Source organism: Ammodytes marinus (assembly GCF_949987685.1).
Source record: "Ammodytes marinus genome assembly, chromosome: 1".
Lineage (NCBI taxonomy): Eukaryota > Metazoa > Chordata > Actinopteri > Uranoscopiformes > Ammodytidae > Ammodytes > Ammodytes marinus.
The window spans coordinates 31351280-31372617 of NC_137230.1; the positions used below are offsets into that span (position 1 = coordinate 31351280).

Here is a 21338-nt window from a genome sequence, read left to right on the forward strand (position 1 = left end):
TGCGTATCTGCTGTGCTGATGATTCAAATGGTAGACCATACTATTCAAGCCAGAGAGTACAAAAAAAACACAACTTTTACTTCCAGAACTTTTACCTATAATACCTACCTTGAAGCCTTTCTGAATTGTTCTAATGGTGGCAGAAAATTGCACTCAGAGTATAAAGTGGATAGAAACTAGGCCTTGGGGGCCTTTTTTAAGTGATTGGTTTCTACACTTATATTACAACCCACGTTTCTTTTCAGTAACTTTTTTCCAAAAACTTCTGCCAGCTATCAAGACTTGAGCTTGACTGTCTGACTAGCTATGTGTTGTAAAAGATAAAAATAAAATGTTTAAGTTTCACTTTAATATTTAAGATGAAAACATGCTTTGAAGTCATTGAAGATCAAAGGATTGCTTCATTTTAAAAGCTGTTAATAAGTAATTCTGAAGTTTGGTGCTTCAAATTACCAGGCACACAAAAGGCAATGATACTTTAGCCAGTGTAGTAATTCCTCTAATATCTTGAAGCGATGTTGCAGCAATGCTCTGTGTCCCTCATCAGTGATCAACGCGGTAATTATCCCTGAAACTTGAAGGGAGAAAAGTAATTTCTAATCTCCATGAAGAATGGGGCGGCTCCGTCACTCATTAAAGCAGATTCATAATTTGCCCGGTCTCATTATATCAACACAGCACAGGCATTTGTCTGGTCACTGTCGCAAAATGTCATGGATCACGTCAATGATCGACACAAAGACTTATTCCCACCGAGCACATAATTGCCTTCTCCTGCTGTGTCATTTTTTCTAATGATTAATGCCATTTTCCCCCTGACAGAACTTTTCTCTCTGATAAACGCTGTGCAGTGCTGGTGCTTAAGGCTTGATTACATGAGCTGTTATTTGTATCAAAATACTTATTGATACCAATAAGGGTCCATATTTCGCAAATCATCGGGGAAGATTTGTACAAATTTGATTTTAAACACTTCTTGTGCATTGCCTCGCGTATAAGTGAGGATATATATCCATTCTAATTAATATAATTCTTCATGGCACACTGCTGTTAAATTATCTAAACATGTCGGCAGTTTGTTTAGAAATTATTTATTTACTATTTCAGTGTGCTTTGAAATTGTTGCTTGCCACATTGCCTCATAGCTCTTGGATACATCTGAAAGCTGACTACTGCCAACTCAACTTTTAAAAATGAGTTTCCTCTTTGAATGAAATACAAAAGAGTAAAATACTTGAATCACGTTTCATACAAGAGAAATTAACGAAGACGTTTAAAAAAAACATCTGATTTATTGAAAATCGCTGCCATGACAGACTGTACAGCATCTCCACTTGTGATTCCATTTAATTATAGACCGTTTCTCACACTTCATTCAAATACTAGCAAGTTTATGAGCAAAATGTGAGGGAAGTTCTTTCATTAGAGAATACTGTATTCATTGTTTTGACACCGTATTGGTTGAGTGAAGGTGTGTGTTGCACTGCTCATTCCTGTGATTTCAACAGTGCTGCCTGTCAGTAATTCAACGTGAATGGCAGCTGAGTGACAACCTCCATACAAACAAACAATCTCAGTAAAGCAGCAAGGGCTGTTGGACTGAGATTAGTGAATACTCCCGGCATTTAACTGAATAAAAAGGAGCAACCGTGTCAATGGGGTTTATGGGGTAAGTCCAAGCGGCGCAAGCTCCCTTGGCAACAAGGCTTGACCCCCATAAAGCCCAGGGAAGCCTGGAGTTAAAAATGTAATTTTCATTTAAATTCATTTTTTCGGGTAAGACAGTGCATAAAAACATTATTTTTTCAAGCACAGGTCAATTTTGAGATTTCTGGCTATTTTGCTTCAACGTCATGTCTTTTTTAAGGTCCAAAATTAACATTCTACTTTATACTTTATTATTGGTGTCTGTTTGCGTCTGTACATTCCTCCTACGTTCATCTTTAACGGCTATTATCTCAACATTCTTTTTACCCCCAATACTCTGAACAAATAATCTCAATTTCTAAAGCACCTACATCAACTAAACTTTCCATAATTAATCATCCTTAGCACTATACTGAAGGTTATTACAGAAGGATTTTGTTCATACGTTAATGCTATGTTAATTGTCTGATGTATAAAACATTTGATACACACGATCCACACACACGATCCACATGTTTAGCTATGTCTTAACAAGCTGAAGGTGAACATTTTATCCGTGACCATCAATTTCAATGGCAATTTAAACCGCTGCTGCTAATTAATGTAAAATATGTAGGTTTGTCATTTTCCCACAAAGAGAAAACTCTTGGCGATTGCTAACATGCCTGTGTCTGTACTATTTCCACTTGATGTTATAGTAGCCGATCAGCAGTACATGTAAATACTGTAAGTGACTTTCATCTGCGACTGACAGTAGCTGTTCACAACAGTTGCTGTAAAAGCATGTAATAGACACAGGTCGAATCACCAGTGTGTCGTATCAACAAGAAACTCGTACTGTATGATGTCATGTGAAAGCAATTATTATTAATTCATGACAAGTTGGATGTTGTTTGTCATCCCGAGAACAATACAATGAGGTCATGTGAGAATGTGACATCATCACAACCATGCAAGCCTTATGTTTTTTAAATTCATTGAGAAAAACAAAAAAAAACTCTTGAAACCAACTTACAGTGAGCAGCAGAGGACGGCTCTCTTTGACAGCTCCCACACAGCCCAGACAGCCGATCACCATGATGATGGTCCCCACGGCGATGAGCAGGTTGGCTGCCGACAGGGAGGGAAGGGAGGATGACAGCGTGGCAAAGTTTCCCTGGGTCACAGAGAGCCAGACTCCCACTCCCAGTAACCCACATCCTCCCAACTGCAGAAGGAGACACAAAGTGGTGTTGGTTTAACATGGTGGTGTGCTTAAAACACTAAGGTATCCTAAAAACAAGTTCATATGCGCACTACACCTTGTCGGGGCTTTCATTTGTCTTTAAACTGCATGTCCACGAGGCCGTGCAAATATTACCTTCATCCTATATTTAACATGCATAGACTTATAATTCCATATGATATACTTTATTGTCCTCTTAGTGGAAATATGTCTTGGACTCGAAAGCTGCACGAATGAATGCTTTGATAGTAGCAGTAAAAACCAACAAATAAACAAACAATACAGCACCAATCACGACACATATTGCACACACCCCATAACAAAATAGAAAATGGAATGAGCTCATACAGCCTCAAGCAACATTGTTTAAAAGTTTGATAGAGGTAGGAACAAATGAGCCATTTAAAACGGTTGAGTTTACAGTGATCGTCTGCCACAGGGCAAGAGCTCATAAAACTACTAGAAGGAACAACCATCGCAGCAAAATCTTGGGAAATATACCTAATTGTTTAAAGGTAATTTCTAAGAGACACGTTTGGCCCACTTTAACCCTAAATAGGTCTAACTTGAATTACTGTTTTGGTTTACATGGTCTGGAATGCTTTGAACATTTTAAAGAGAGTGTGAATTTCCCATTAAATAAACTGAATTGTGATATTAAACCAATTATCACCTCCACTAAAGAGCTTTATTCTCTAATATATGAGAACTATTAAAGGCAATTGGGTCTAGTGTTTGAAGAACAGGAAATCTTTCGGGTCTAAAGTCAGTTTGGATTTTGTATTTTTTTTTATTCTTTGAATTTTCAGACTAATTGAACAGCAACACAACATGTTCCCTTCAGAGGCCCAGGATGATAATGGGAGAAAAACAGGGGCACATTTATGATGCACATCAGCGAGGGATTTATAAATGCGTCTGGGAATGGGAAAACATCCATCATAGACACACTCGCACAATCTCTACGGCCACTTGCCGAAGCCCCCAAAGGCAATAAGATTTACATGGCTACATCCAGGATTATTGTTCCCTCCACTACTTTTCTCTCTTTTTCTAGATCTTATTTAATGAGTTCTTGAGCTAGAACTAGGGCAGGGCAGGAGTAAAGGAAAAATGCACTCGTGGGGATCCATGCACTGAGGAAGGCTTCAATTCACAGCTGGGATAAGGCAGCAGTTTGCTAATGATGTGTCTCTGGGTCAGTGTCACTCACAAAGAAACATTATTAGGCCCCAGAGACGTGTATTCTCTAATGGAGATTTGCCGCAGTAAGAAGAATGAAATATGAACGCTGAGAATTGACAGCTGTGAAAAAGATAAGGTCAGATTGTCTCATTGGAGAGGGTGATATTAAAAAAACATGGATTCAGTCGAGATTATACAGGTCGTGTTTATACATATCAAACCAAGTCCTTTTCTAAAAAACTCCAAGAAAGAGGAACCACAAAAACATTGATTTACATTGACGAACAGTCAACATTGCCACATCTACAGAGACGTGCAGAGATGTTTGTGAATAATTGATAGAACCTTTCAATGCTGGCTTCATCCAACTTTTATATCGAATGCTTTTTTCTAAAGCTAGACATGTTTGTTACGTAAACATTACTTAAGGTTTTATTCAACCATGACAGGACAGTAATGGAAGGAGCGGAGCCACATGCTTACATCATGTCACATAAAGTCAGCATAAAGTCTCCTACATAAAGAGACACAACTGACAGTGGTAACAGGAAACGTTTTTATTTTGTCTTTTGAAAGAATGTCATGATTGAGCACAAGATTATGAGGAGACGTTTGTGTGGCTGTTTTTTGTAACATTTCCTGCCTCTCCAATTCAAACTTACCTTCCGACAAGAGTTGGATCAACCAATTAGCTTGCTTGACATATGAAGCCACTCACATATATGGGATTTGTGTGTGCCACCTAAGGTCATAACACCTCTCTGCCTGGGTTTGCAGTGACCTTTTATTCGTATGTGTGTTTGCAGGAGTGTCATTCAGGCTCCACTACTGGATTACCTAATGACATTTAAGACTTGTACCATGCTTAAGTTGTACAGCAATGCTAAAAAGTCATATGTCGGCAAAGGGGCTGCATATACCTGTATGCAACTTAAAACATTTTATTATTATTTTTATGGATCATTTTCAATGTGGTCAATTAATACAGTTTTGTTAAACTGTCAGAAAAGCAAAAAAAATCCTCTCCCTTTTCAACTGCTGAAACGAACGTTTTTCACATGATAAATGACTTAAAGGAATACTTCACCCATACGGAACCAGCGTTCTATCATTATAAAATAAGTATTATAATATAATGAATGAGGTTTTTCTTCCCTCAGTCTTCCCTTAGTCTTCCCTTGGCCCAGCTGTCCTGTTAATCCTAACCCTTACTGTGATGTCACAAGAAGGAAACTGTAGGGTTAGACAGTGAGACCATAAAACACTCTTTCTGCCTATTCTCAGGCTAAAATGATCGGATTTAATTTTTTTTTGCACATTTATACTAAATAGGATCTCCGAGTTCAATACACCTTCATATTCCAACCGGTGAAGGAGGCCTTTAATATCTAACGGGCAACTAATCAGTGACTTCTTGCAACATTTAATCACCACAGTCTCCAACATGGGGTCTTGTTTGTGCAGTTAGTCCTTCACAAAAACACTTCCATGTAGCAGCTGTTACAGGGAGTTTTACCATCACTCTGGTCACGACTGGTCTTGATTAGCACTCATGCCCAGAAATAGCAGCTTGAATCTTTACAGTCACACTGATTTTGCAGGGTTTCATTTGATGCCGCCGTCTGAGCTGCCATCTCCTTTTTGTCTACAGTATTTGAGGCAGAACCGCTGATGAAAACATAAAGTTTTCTTCTATAAATTACCTTCAATGTTTCTTGCATTAAAAGAAACATCACATAAGTTTGTAGAGCGGAGCAGGAACATCCACATTGAAATATATATATATATATATATATAGTCTCTTTGAATAATTTCCCCAATAAAATATACATGGGCAGTGGATGGACTAGGCATGCACTGTATGATACAGGTGGTTGTTTTAATGACTACATTCACAGTATATTACTATCAGTAGCTCTGATCTCACTGCAATTATGAGCACCCAATCCACAGCATGGATACGGAATATATATAGATATAATTATTTTATTAATAAGAAGGTCATACTCTAATTCTCATGCATACATTTATAAAATGTGAAGCTATCTGTGCCAAGAACTGTCAGGAAAAAAACTGAGTTTCCGTTGGTACCACAGCGAGGAATGAGAGTTTAAAATGCACATGCTTCATGTATTATTTCTCTTGTGACACTTTGATGCATGAATCGTGTATTCAGTTGAAAAAGAGTCCAACTCTTTAAATGCGTTCTAATGGTTATAGCCTGGCGATGAGGCTTAAAGGTTGTGGGTTTTTAATGTATTTACACTTCAGGGATACCGTATCACCTTTGGGCTATGTTTGATTTGTCAAAGTGGAGGAAAAACGAGAAAGCAAGATCTTTTTCTGCACTGTCTTGATTTATGAGCGTGGTAAGTGTTAAGCTCCATATCTGATCATCACTGTTCTGGTGAATGTGTTCTAAAAAAGGATTTCCTGATTTTTTGGATCCAAGTGTGAAACAAATCTGATACTTATATTAACATAACAGCAAAATGTCTGCGATGCTGATTAAATAAGCACCTGACACATTGAACAGCTGTAGCCTTCTATTTGTCACATCTTTTTTTTCGTTCAACACAATTGATTGATGATGATTTTCAGTTGGTTCGGCAGAAGAAGAAGTTCCTTCACTTCATTTGAGTTGATTTGATGTCAAAATTATAGCGTAATGAGGCACATCATTTAACTTACATATTATAAACTTTTAGCCAAAATAGTTAGTTCTGTAAAAAAAATAAAAAAATTTAAAAAAATGTGTGCGCCCAAGACATATCTGAAGGTAGATATGTCTCTCTGGTTACTGTTTACATCTGAAATTGTATTTATATCTAAACCCAGCCCACACACTTCTTAGATGTCAGCATCAAGCAACTTTTTAGAACAAGAGGGGGCTGCCAACAAAAAAAAACTCTCTGACATATGGCTGCAAATCGTGGCTGAGGCAAACGGCTGGTTTTATGTTCATAGTGTACATAAAATATATCGCTTTGAAATTGGACTATATTTTGACCAAGTGAAAACAAATAAACAATTCATAACTTTCCCACCAGACTATACCCAAATGCATGGATAGGTATCGGATCAGTGCAAAACAGTGCAGAAAAAAATCATTTAACAGTTTGCTGAACAGATCAAATATGAACAATCCAAATATTTTCAACCACTTTTGGGAGATTTATAATTTTGGTGCATAGTACCCCTGACTATGGCCCTGATGGTAACACCAAATGAATTGAGTTCAGTTTGGAAGCAAGCTGTAAACAAACAGTATTTAATCTTCGTGAATTAATATTATTTAAGAATCCTCATAACATTTCCCCACTTGCTAGTCTCTTTCCATGCAGAGAGACTTGGTTGTATGTTTGTGTGGTGTTTAGATCTTTCTACGTGTGCTGCCAACTAAATTAAGTGGATGCAAACTAGATGAGAAATGTAAAAAATAGAAAACATAGAAAACAAACGGTGCCACACAGTGAGGTCTATTCGTTTTCGTTTTTTTCACTATATTTACAGAAAAATATTTCAGCATGTATTATGCTGTAGTAAGCAGGATGCTATCAAGTCGTATTGAGTACTTCTTATTTCCATTATAAATCTGCTGGAGCAGCAATTGCCTATATAGGCCATCACGTCAAATAATGACTGCATTTTATGAAATAAATGTTGATATAGAAATGTATTTGTGTGACTACTGTATATTGCCGAAGAGATGAATTTTACAGTTACAATATGGCAGGAAAGGGTGATAACAAATCTACACTTGCAATGTGGATGGTCTAAAGAGCCTATACAGTACATACACAGCTCTGCTTATTGATTTCATATTTAATCAGCTCTCTACACAGTTCAACTACATTTATATTTGAAAAGCTTTGGATGGATCTCAGGCGAATTGCATATATAAAATATGAAGATAGCAGATTTTCTTACTAACAGGTTTAAGTTTTGTACATCCTCAGTAACTCTCCTGAGGGCTACACCCTCGCTTTCATCTTCTCACACTGTCATCAGGAAGATAGTTTTATTAGAAACTAAGCTGATATTTCACTCATTCTTAAGCTTCTTTTGAAGAGGGAGATGGTCTTATTTTGAACAAACAAGTGTTAGATTGTGAAGGACATGTTTATTGATTTGACAATTGAGGTAAAATGTAGCCTTCAAAAAAATAAAACGTTTTAGTGTCCTGATTTTGAAACCTGACTATGTTCAATAGATAAAAGATTGGAGAGACTTTTTATAAATCGCTCGGTAAGATCACTAGAGTTGGGCCCAGCTGGCAGAAATCTTTTGAAGGGCATTTGCTCAACAAGGCAAACGCCATACTTGATAGTCAGGGTCACCCCCTAAAGGGAGTTTCAAATGTTGCTTTGGTAGAGAGGCTTCAGAACCCCTTAAAAGCAGCACCAAAAAGAAAAAAGAATGCTCTTGGATAAGACCCCACAAAAGAGCAACAGCTTTAGCACTTTAAGATTTGTTGCATCTTTAGCATTTAAAGTATTGTATAAAACTGTATTTGATGCCTTTTTCATTGGATTTCCTTCTGTTCTTTTCATACTGTTATCTGCATAGTTGATGTAGTCCTTCATAACATGTGACAAACAACCTTGAGCCTTTTGATTACTCAAAACTTTCAATCTTCTTATTCCATACAGAAGAAAAGAAAAGTTGAGAAGGCCAAATAATGCATGTTTCGGCTTAAACTCTGCTTTTGTAAGTGAGTCATTGTACAAACAGGAAACCTCAGGCTATTTGTTGCCTTTTTTAGATTGAGAATATAAAGATGCTTAACATCCTGCCTCTGTTGCTAAGAAGAACAGAAACACCAAACTTCCCTCTAGCATCCATCCCTGCGTTCCAAATGTGCCTACTTTGTTTTCTACTATTCTACATACTAAAGCTGATTATAACAAATAATGTAGTTAGCATGCAGTAGGCATACTTCTGGGACATACTTTTACTTATTTATTTCATCATAACATTGCACCTTGAAGTTGCATCTTATTTATATATCCGTCACAACAAGATGGTTTCATCTTAAGGGGTTATCCTAATAAAATAATTTGAATAACATTGCTGGTTGTTCTCACTCGGAGGCTCGTCGATGTGACGTCACTTCCGGCAAGCAGAGGATTGTGGCATCTAGGTATTTTGAAGCAGGATGTATCTGACTACATGTATTGGGACATCCTAAATGTTTTTTTTTTTTTTTTTTACCAATACTAAATATCAGGCAAATATGGGTATTGGAATCAGCCTTTCTCACTTTAACACAAACTCAACCCAATGCAGCTAGCAGCACACAACACAGACATCACCAGAAGAATGAACTGCTCATTAGGTCTCCTAATAGAAATTATGACAAACTAATGTATTTAAGACAATGTGGTTGAACATATGCTACTATAAGCCATCTTTTTCATTTAAAACATTACATTGTTTTGTCAGGGATATTACTTGTTTTCTTAATCAGCCAGGGCTTATTAACGCAAATCAAGTTTCACAGCAGCAGCCCATTTGCAAAGACAAATTCATTCAATTGACTTAATTAGAAAACTACACACACACCCACCTCATCCCCCAATCCATTCTTCATTTGGATTAATTTAGCTACATCCAATTTCTGTTTGGAGACATTATTAAAAACACACTTCTCTGTTTACAGCAGGAATGCAATAGCATACTGTTCATGCCTCAGAAGCACCATGATATGCATTCAAATCACATTGATCTGGATTTCAAAATGTATTAGTTAATTAAAAATAATTATCTAAATAAATCATAAATAAGCCATTAAGAACACATTCTTATTTGCAAGGGTGGCCTGGCAAAAGACAAACGCCTCTTAAGGGGAGAGGAGTGTGTGTGAAAAGAAGATCCAAATGAAATGTTAAAAGGACAAACAGCACACACCCAGATCATCAAAACACTTCTAACACAGTCAAAGACAAAAAGCAGCCCACAATAACCAAACATATTCAGCACAGTTAAAATACACCAGCATACAACTCTTTTAACTCCCATCTTCATTCAAACAGCTACAGCATCAATACAAAGTTAAAAGCACATCGGCACGTATCCACACATCAATAATGTATTCTACACAGCTTCTACTTGCATACACTCACAACAGCAGGAAAAACAAATACAACACAAATAGAGACACAAGAGTAGCATACACAAGCAATAAACAAAACAGGCATACAGGTACAATGGCAGCAGGAAGAGACAAACATGCATGGAACAGAGGCTGCGTTGCAAAACCTATACTTCCCTGCTATTTAGAACGGGTAAAAAAAAAGATTCAGGATGTTGCAATACATGTGGTCAGAAGCTGCGTCACATTGATGGAGCCTTTGACTGAAAATAACCAGTGATGAAATGGATGTGTAAGTGGCAAGTTCAAGGCGCGATGTTATGGTGAAATAAATAAGTAGAAGTATGTCCCAATTGTATGCCTACTGCTTGCTAACTACATACGTTTTTGTGATCAGCTATAGTATGTAGAAAAGTAAAAAGAAAGAGTATGCGATCTGTAACACAGGGAGACAGTAATAATCAGCAAGCAGACAGGAGTTTGGGGAAACTTAGTGAGATGAGAAGCAGTTACATGTTTCAGTGAGAATGTCCATGATAGAGTCATTGAAAGCTGACGCTGAAGAACCATTAAGTTCCCCTCATTGATTTTGAATGGGCATAAAAGGCTCTTTCAAATCTACTGAATACAAGATTAATTTACAACGAAAGTATCATCCAATTTTACTATCCCCGAACACAAGAAAAACATGAAAGAAGAGGTTGAAGTTGCTTTGGAAAGGTCAGGCACCTCTACATTCATTCTACATTCATTAACATGTTTGTGTCTACTGACCCCTTATTGAGATATAACCCTGTTTGGATACATCCATTATCTTTTCATTCCACAAACATTTTAAACAGCAAATGCCTTGGACCAACAATAAATCTTCAATGTTTGCTTTATGAGAAAGCGACAAAATGTGTGATGTTATTTACCAAGAATAATGCGATTAAATTTACCAAACTGCAATTTTTCCTGCATTTATATACAGTCCCTCTTGCAACGTAGGAATTTAATAAATGTGTCACAGTTTTGGTTTTGGTCTAAAAAAAATGTATCGTGTCTTTTTACATAAAGAGATTTATCAAGCAATTATAGGGAAGCAAAATCTCATTCCCCAAATCTCTTATTTGATCTTCTTTGACTTGTATTTGCTTTGCTGGAAATCTGTAATTCATGGTGCCAGGCAGAAAAGATTAGTAGGGCCCAGTGGCGTCTCTAGGCTTTTTTATTCGGGGCAAAAGCCCCGGATCTAATTTGATTAGCCCCAAATCTATTTTGTAAAAAAAAAAAAAAAAAAATATAGCCTATTATTATTTATTTAAATGTATTTATTTTTCAATATTTTGCTGCATGCAGAGCCTGTGTCATATCCACACGTCGCACATGCTCCCATTGGTTAGGAGTCTTGCGTAGCTTACTGCTAGGAATTTCTGTTCGACTGCTCAAGATTTTAAGCCATGAATTGATGAACTTGCATTGAAGAATATATGTCTGTTTTCTGTGGGTTGTAAATAGGCCAATCTATGAGGCTAAAGAGCATACTGATATTGATGACTGATTGTGTCAAGTGTCTATGGATGAATGCTAACATGATTTGTTTCCAACTTTTGCCTTAAGTTACAATTTAGCTAACTAGCTAGCTGCCCAGTGCCCACCCTTTTCATTTCCAATGGTGGCTGTCATTTCATTTTAAGTGGCATAAATAGTTAACACTGGTGCTGAGTCATGAATCCTAAAAAAGAAATACCCTAAACATGTGATATATTTTGAAATAGCAGAAAGTTTTGAAAAATCCAGGATGCCTGAGAGCCTTACTGCATTATTCTATTATAGTTGATTCTTTAGGAAACTGAATGTTGTCTTTTCCTTCACAGAAAAAAAGAACGCTTGTTGTCAAAATAACTTTTCAAAAATCAGAGAATGTGTTAATACACAACCTATGCTCTGTAAACTTGTATGCAAATATAGGGTGTGTAAAAAAGGTGGTCCACAAGCAACAGGCCGGTTCACAGAGCCCATGCTGTTTTAATCAAATTGTCTTCAAATTTATCAGTTAATTGATTTTTCATTTCCACTTAAGTCACTAAAAGTATTTCAAACTTTATTCTCAACTTTTTTCTCCAATTGCATTAGGAAAAAAAAAAATCCTCTTCTCATTTTTTTTCTCAGCCCTTAAACTCTTCCATAGTTTATAGGTGCAACAGAACACACTTTAATCATGGCTTTGCAGCGACACGCTTCTCTTCACCCTCCTTGTGGGCCAGATTGTCTATTTGGTCACAATTCACAGATACCCTCCTGACGTCCCCACATGGTTATCTGTTCCACTATTAATCTGCATTTGGTTCCTAATTCCTGTTGGCAGTATCATTGCTCTATGACATTATGTAAAGGAGTTTTTTGGCAGGTCATATTCATGGTTCATTTCCAAAAAGTAATCGTTTCGAATTCACATCAAACTCATGCTTAAGGGTTTGGGACTGGCCCGACAAGCTTTTCTGAGCTTTACATGGTAGAGTGTAAGAAGAGTCCTCTTTCTGCCAGGACTCCCTGTGCTGTGGTGTCACTGTAGGTTTACCAAGGTTGTGAATATTTTTCTGACAGAAGGCAAGTTTGACTATCCATGTCCGCCCCTGACTGCCTCATCCAACACAAAACCCTCTTTTTCTTTCACTTGAAGAACATCTGTGAAGGATTTTGCAAGATTGGATAGCATTGGTGAGATATAATGTAATAAAACCACAGGTATGTGGCGAAATAAAATCAAAGATACATGATACAATAAAGGCCCGTTACGTGGGTATAAAACATAAAGTATATTGTAATATAAGATATGATACAGGGAAGCAAATGAAGACCCAATGAAGTTGCGTGTAGAAAACGAAAACAATCAAATGATTAGATAAAAGGCTATATTTTCTCTTGGTGATAGTTTATGCTATAGTGCGTAACTTTTTTTGCCCCCATGAGGAATTCTGAGTATTTACAACAACACTGTCTGTGCATCTACATGAGGTTAGCCTTCGGTGATTGTGCATCGATGTAATACCTACTGCTGTACGTACCGTTTTTTTCTTAGCAGAAGAATCAACAACTGAAACATTTCTTGGGCGCTTCTTAGGATTTTTCTGAGCTCCTGCACCAGCTTGTAAACGCTGCCATACTGAGAAATAAAGAGAAAATGTCATGGAGAGGAATGGCTTAATCAGCTTTGTGTCAATTCGTTTGGCGATGGCTTGAATGAAACATTCATTTATATGAAAAGAGTTTTGCCTCTTAGCCTTAAAGTCTCTGTAAAGATGAATTTTCCCTGATTTGTACTTCAAAGGGTTTTTATGTTTATTTTGAGACTTTGGTCAGATAGTTCCTCATTGTGTGTATAATGGAATTTCAGTGAAGATAACAATGGCGCAGAAAGCACTCAAAGGCCATGTCTACAAAGTGTAGTACAAGAACAAAACCCTGTTCATTTTCTATTAGTAAAATAAATCACCTTAATTATTGCTGTTTTTTTTTGGTGCTTTAATCATTTATCAAACAAGTATCAAGGGTGACTATTTGCCCACAGCTCTTTTATAACTGTCAAAGAACCGTGTGATCTTAATATACCTTCATCTTTGAAAGAGTAAACAAAACCCAGCGCTACACCTTGAAATCTTTTTAAACCATTTTCTCAATTGGCATCTCACTAGAGACAGAATCAGATTAATTTGCCAAGTATGCTTACATACCTACGAGGAATTTGACTTTTGGCTTGTCAATGCTCTCAATGCACAAATACAGTGATAGACATAAGTGATTCAGTCCTACATGAACACAACATTAGGTCAGGTCACTGATGCTTTGAGTAAAATATAAAGAGGTGCAGTGAAGTATTAAAAATTACTGAGTGGGCTGGTTAAATGAAAGAGGGTTAGAAATACTCAGAATTAAAAAAAAACTGAGGTGTCAGGGGCTATGGGTGGAATGCATCATGAGATACTACACGCTTTCCCTGATCTAAATATGTGAATTTTAAGACGTTTGAAAACAATAATTGGATGACAATAGCTTTAAAGCAATGTAAGTGGACAGTAGTCGAATAAAGGATAATGCATTGCGTAAGGTTCGCCCCTTGAGAAATAAAGACAGACGAGGTGAACAAAAGCCTGACGCGGAGCTTAGGGATATGGTTCACCTTGAATGTAGGTCCATAGCAACGGTGAATTATCCTTAACAGCAAGCATTATTGAGAAATAACAGACCGTAGAATGCCGTGATTGAACAATCAGAACACATCATTTATCAGTGCCATGTGATAATGTGTGTTAGTTAGAGAATAATATAATTATACAAACATACTATATTATTACACTATAATGCTGGAGTATTCATGGTGTTGTTAACTTGAACCTTTGGAGACACAATGCAACATGCTCTCCCTCTCTAATCTCCATAACCTTCTCTCGCTCTGTTTCCCTTATCTCTTCCCTTCTAGTCTTTCCATTTCTGTCTGCCTCAGTGGAAAATGTAAACACGGGGTCAACTTATATATATATGTAAATGTTAACAGCCTCCACTATAGGAAAATCTTGCAATGAAATTGAAAATGAATATAAATAGGGGAACCTCATTTTAACATGGATATTAACCCTATACACAAACTGACTTGAAAGAAAAGCATTTCAACTTCCATTGAAAGTTTATCAATCTACCATTGGATGGATGGAATTAACATTAGCTAGTTAATTGACTCCATAAAAACTAATTAGCCGGCATGATGACGGACGGCCACTGTTTAACGCAGCGCGACAGCAGCTGTTAGACAGATGATCTCCGGGGACGAGGGTCGTTGAACTACTGGCAGTCTTTAGTTCCCTCTATCACAAACTTCACATTCATTCAGCTGCTGCTTTGTTTTTTCCTCAAGTTGTGACATATTTATTTAGTCGATTTATTGGACATGTTCAAAATAATACAAACATAAATTAAAACTTATATAAATTATAAATGAAAAAAAAATATATAATATTTTTAATGGCTAAGAGGTAGTTAGACACTTTTCTTGTGCTACCACATCTTATCTTTCATAGATTAAGCGTACAAAATTTTTTAATTAAATTTAGAGACATGTGTATCCATGATTCATCCATGACATTAAACTCAATCAACTTTAACAAATCAATGGGTTTTGGACGTGCCAAGAATAAACTAATCGGATCAGATGAACCAAAATCTTCAAACAAGAAATAACAAAACAAAAAATCAGTGGTCCAGCTCATAACCATTCAATAATGTGTTTCTGACAAGTTTTTTTTTTGTTTGAATAAAGTCTCACACTCTTTCAGCTCATCATTACAGTTCTTCCACAAACTAACAACACCTTTTGTTGTGATACAGTGAAGTTTTGAATTTCAACCAAAGGGAAAGTGTTGAAGTAACAGCAAATAAGCAATCAGACACACGCACACACACACACACACACACACACACACACACACACACACGCTATGAAGGTGATCAGATAAGAGTAAACTTGGCTTTGTACGATATATTGGCTGCACCAAAGGCAATTATTGCAAAAAAATACCTCAATAGGGAATTTTATGGCCAAGTCTGCAGCCTCTGAAAGCTACCACTTCATCTGACGCCTGCACAATACCCGGACTTTAAATAAGCTGATCGGGCTGATGTCCTTCACACAAATGAAAAGGCACGAAAACAAAATTGAGTCTTTCATCTGTGAGGCATCACGGTCAACCTTGACAACCCACCATTATGAATTATATCAGGATTTACATACAGTATGATAATATATGTATAATGTAATTCTCTAAAGCTATTGTGCATAACCATTTAAATGAATGTCAGTTACGATCAAGCCATCACCAAACAAGTTGACACAAAGATGATTAAGCCTATCAGCTCCACAAAACTCTCTCTGTAATTCTCAGTATGGCAGTGTTTACAAACCGGTGTCGAAAAATCTGAAAAATCCCAATAAGCGCTCAAGAAATGTGTCAATTGTTGATACTGCTGCTAAGAAAAAACCTGGACGTACAGAATAAGCAATACAATCCATGCACGATCACCAAAGGCTTGGCCGACCTCATGTAGATTTGCCTATTGTTGTAATTACTCAGAATACTTCATGGGGGCGACATAAGTTATACAACCTAGCGTTAAGTTTACAGCTACTAATGCCAGTCAAAAGAAAGTCTTTAGTTTTATTTTACTGTGGGAAAGAAAGAAACCATGTTGGGCTTTAATGCATTCCCTGCGTCCATTGGGGCTTCATTAAACCGACTTCTAGTAGTTAACAGTGTGAGTGAACTGTGTAGAACTCTGTAGAAAGAGTAAAAAAAACACCTGCAGCATTTTTTGGGGCAGCTGTGACGACTGGAGCCAACTAACCCATCCATCTCATGATATTCTCTCTAAGTATTCACATCCTTCACATAGTCAAATAGTAATACTGTATAAAGGTAAAAAATAAAAATAAATATCATGAGCTAAATGTATTAAAAGTAAGGCTGTCAAACCATTACATTTTTTAATCAGATGAATCACAGAGTAGCTGTGGATTAATAACGATTAATTCTATCATTCGAAATATGCCCGAAAAATTTGAATTTTCTCTGTATATTGTTGTAGGAACGCAAAGATAAATGACAGAAGGTGGATATACACATCTAAAATTTGTTGTTTTATTAATTGAAAATCCAAATGATAGTGTTAATACTGAAAAAAAACGTATGCCTACCAAACCATAATTCAATCTGGCGGTCTCTTTGCTATGTCTTTGAGCAAATACAGGATATAGAATGGCATTTATTTGGTGAATCCATAGGTTTTGCATTCTGAATTCAACTTAATTGCAGTCTGCGTTGTGTTTGTGTGTGTGTGTGTGTGTTAATTAATTAATTCCAGAAAGTCATAACCCTGCAAGAACGCGTTCATTTTGACAGCCCTAATTAAAAGTGTTATTTCAACAGAAAAAGGTCACTTCTAGTGGCCTATTATAAAACGTATAAAGTTGTAGAACAATGCATTGTGTTTCATGATTGTAAAAGCTGTAAGAACAACTGTATACAATATCACACTCTGACATATAGTGAAGTATATTGAAACGTATGGAAAATCTCATGAAGCTTGACGATCTCACAGACAGCCAACAGTGTTACCACTCACTGCCAGTATTAGCCACTCCACACCTGAATAGAAGGGCATGCTAGACACTCAAACGCTGACCTACTTTCGCCCCCAAAACATTTTTTTAGATAGGAAAACTCAAAATGGAAGCTGCATTGGCAACTTGTGCAGAAAAATAATCTTGACATCTTGAAAATTGTAGCAATAAGATTGAAGTCACTCTAATCCCTAACCCTTCCTCAAGCTGCCACTCCATCTCCCTCCATTTAGCCCATTTACCACTTCCATTTGAGGCACTTAGATAATGCTCCCATTCAAACTTTGTGAAAGGTAAAAACTTTAATTACAGCTGAATTTATGAGCAGACAGGTCTATAACTGCTCCTCTTGACTTGTGGGACTCCTGAGTGAAAAAGGAAAAACGTACCTGCTTGTCTTGTTCCTCTTCCAATTTCTTGGAGTATGTAAATCAAAAAAGGTATTTAACCTAACAGGACCAAGAGAGCTGATTGGTTGTGTATTCATACTCATACTCATACTATTCATGCTCTGTGTGTGTGTGTGTGTGTGTGTGTGTGTGTGTGTGTGTGTGTGTGTGTGTGTGTGTGTGTGTGTGTGTGCGCATGTGTGTGTTTTATAGGATTACAGTCTGTTTATCATCCAAATGAAATCTCAACTCCCTCACTGCGTTAAGATACCCATTACTGAGTATACACAGGAGAGAAACTCGGTAAATATAACATAACAACACTGCGGATCGCTGTTGCCCATCCAAAATTCAAACGAACACATTTGTGGATGGAATGGAAAACATCTGCATCTCGCTGTGATGTATATTCATGACTTTGCAATGTTGTGCTTCATTAAATTTATAGACTACACAGAATTTGTAAAAAAAAAAAAAAGACATCTGTACCCAGGTACTTAATTGCTTCTGATCTATACGAAGGGGGCAGTGGTATAAAATAAAAACAAGCCCCTCAGGTGTTTAGGTGTTTTGTGATATTAAATCCTACTATAGCAGCTGTCACTAAAGCGAATAAATTGCAGTGTAGCCTCCACTATGCTGTTTAGCCCACTCGTATTCTTTAAGTCTGCCACACAATACTCATCCTGTCTGGAGGCATTGTATATATCAGGCATGTGTTGCCAAGATGGAGAATCGGCAATGTCTAAACCTGTAGGCTGTTTGGATGGAAGCTTGGCGTTTTCTTTGACGGGTACAAGACTCATGAGCGTCCTTCATTGCCCTGGATTAGATGTTCCTTCTCCTTATTGCATTACTGGGAGAGGCGGCTTTCAGCGTTTATGCGCCCAATGTCTGGAACGGACTGCCAGAGAGTCTGAGGTCCGCTGAGACTCTCAGCTCTTTTAAATCGGGTCTCAAAACGTTCTTGTTTCCCTTTTAACCTGTAATTTTTTTTTTTTTTTTTGGTAAAATGTTTTAATTCTTTCATTTAAATGTTGTATTTTTATCCATGTTTTAAATTAGTTCCTTTTTGTATTTGTATTCTTTATTTGATTTTAACCCTGTGAAGCACCTTGAGTGGCCCTGTGCCTGAAATGTGCTTTATAAATAAAATTGCCTTGCCTTGCCTTACTGTATTAAGTAGTACTGGCCCAAAGAAGTGACTAGTAATCCCGCTGGGGATATCCGCTCCTGGCTTTATGAAAGTTGGCTGTTTGAAGATTTCCCAACCAATTCATAGAGATTCGTTACCGCCCTCCAGGCACTTAAGACATTTCTGATTTGACGCCACTATTGGATGGCAGGACTATATCATTTGTGGGTGCCTTCTAAAACTGTCAAAGATTACAGATATATTGGCCAAATAAATCTGTTTTAAGATGTTGTTTGTTGGTGAAAAAATCCCACTTGGTGAAGACCTCGGTCACGGTTAAAAAACACCAATGTTGACTGTCAGTCGTAAACAGGACATGAGCTGTGGTCTCTAGAGTTTAAGTCCCAGACTTGTTGTTGTTTGTCGCTCTTATGCAGACTGTGTGGCTCTATAACAATGTCTTTGGACTTGACTTGTGCCCCCGAACAGACAACAATCATAATTACTTCAGCTGCTACAAGGCTTTGCGTCTTGAACTGGAACACAAGGCATTTTTGGGGCATTTGTCGAAAACGGCTGATGCTTTCGTTTTTCTCGGGAGAACAGTTTTGTATGGGTGTTGTTCTTAATGGTCTTGGGGATAAGATTGAATAGCAAGAGTCCATATTATTCTGTAGGTCTGCCTCTATGGGACATCACCACATTCAACATATCCTGGTATAAAAAGCCCGAAGCCTTCAGTGAATATAAATACAAGCTGCTAAGTCTCAACAGCCCACGCTCCCTCACCACCCCTGCCGACACCCCCCCCCCCCCCCGCGCTTCAATTCATTCAAATTCTAAACACAGTCTTATCAAGTGGATCATGCACAATGATCTACATGTCGACACTGCCATCGTTCATGCCCCATCAGTGCTGCAAATTCAGGGTGTATCTTACATTTACATTTTAACGTTCAACGTGCAGCTGTGCGAGACATTATGGTGCATTTATGAGGGCTTAAAGAGGAAGGAGGCCCACTTTGAAACAAGATCTTATTGTCTTCATGTTCTCCTTCCCTTACAGCAACACTTGATAAGCCTTGATATGAATGATGTCTTAAGAGGAGGCATGTCACTAGAAGTCTGTAACGCACTGCGAAGCCAAAACACTGCCCCCTCGAAACCCGCTATGAATACACAGGCAGAGAATAGAAGAGTGTGTGTGTGGGTGTGTGTGTGGCATGCTGCAAAGGGTAATCAATAAATATCTAATCTCATGAGTATTCTATCCTCATTTCTCCTCACCCATCCCTCTGTGCAATTAGTAACACGTACATTAAGACTGATTCACTGATACACACACACACACACACACACACACACACACACCTCTGCAGCTGCCTGAAGGTCTGCTCTCATTATATCGACTGGGATTGGGAGGAGACTGATTTGTTGCAGCGGCGCCCTGTTTGTCAGACACGGTGACAGCAGTCATCCACAGTCCCAGGGCAAAGTCAGAGTGGAGAGACCTGATCGCACACAGCTAATATGCTTCAGCTTATTTCCCTAACGCCAGGTGCTAAAACTGCCCCATAAATCACTGCATTGCACATGAGCACATCCTAAAAAGCCATTGAGCGAAAACCAGGGGGCTGTGTAAAGCACATCACTGTTTCCTACTTTAACATTGTACAGGCTTATTTTTTACGAGTAACTCACTATTTAAGTTTCTCCTCTGTATAAGGCAGAGATGTCATGTCATTTGACCTGCAGAAATTGCTTTCTCTCTCGCCCCCAAATTGGTTACTCTGCTTCAAAGCCACAGTGGTAATTACGGGTCTCATTTTGGAATGTTCCCCAATTTTCGGCAGCAGCAGCCATTTGTGAATTCATTGGAGGAATCCTATTGGAGTAAATTACCCTTAGCCACAGATCCCCTCAAGTGTTGTCTGATCTTAATGTGCTCCTCATTTGAGAACATGTACCGTGTGCCGAAGTACATAAAACTCCCCCATGACAGGGGGTACATTGGATAATGATAATAACAAAGGTACGATTCACGCAAACAACAACTTATTTACTCCCGTTGCCTTAGGGACAACTTGAACTCTCCGAGGAAGCCATTATAACGAGCATGAACTGTCTATTTTAAGATTTTTTAAAAATCCCTTTTAGTATTATAATTATCTTATAATTAACTCACAGGACATACTGTTGGTACAATAAAGTAACAGAAAACTAATGAAAGAAGAGATGTAGATAGTAATTGTCGCAAAAGAAAACAATTCATTTAGCAATTCATTTTGAACATTGTCATATAAAAATAATCAGGGAAAAGTTGATTCATAATGAAACAAGTAATACCTAGTAACAGACATATTTGTATGTTGGACGTAATCATTTTAAAAAAAAACTATTTTCATACCAAAACACAGTTAAACCAGCCAAAAATAGTCGATTGACCACTTTCACAGTGAAAGTAGATCAAGGTTTGATCGCCAGCAGACGAAGCGGTGAGTCATCTTCGA

At 37.6% G+C, this 21338-nt stretch overlaps 1 protein-coding gene across 2 annotated transcripts in view; it reads right to left on the reverse strand.

Annotated features, from left to right (window-relative positions):
• tspan4a (tetraspanin 4a) overlaps positions 1 to 21338 on the reverse strand; it is a gene marked incomplete at its 5' end in the record, with an annotated part of 119093 nt that overhangs the window by 45004 nt on the left and 52751 nt on the right. For both annotated transcript variants that reach the window (XM_080041679.1, XM_080041678.1), the window contains one exon: positions 2663 to 2854. In XM_080041679.1, the coding sequence (XP_079897805.1) occupies positions 2663 to 2854 (192 nt within the window). The remainder of the gene's footprint in view (positions 1 to 2662; positions 2855 to 21338) is intronic.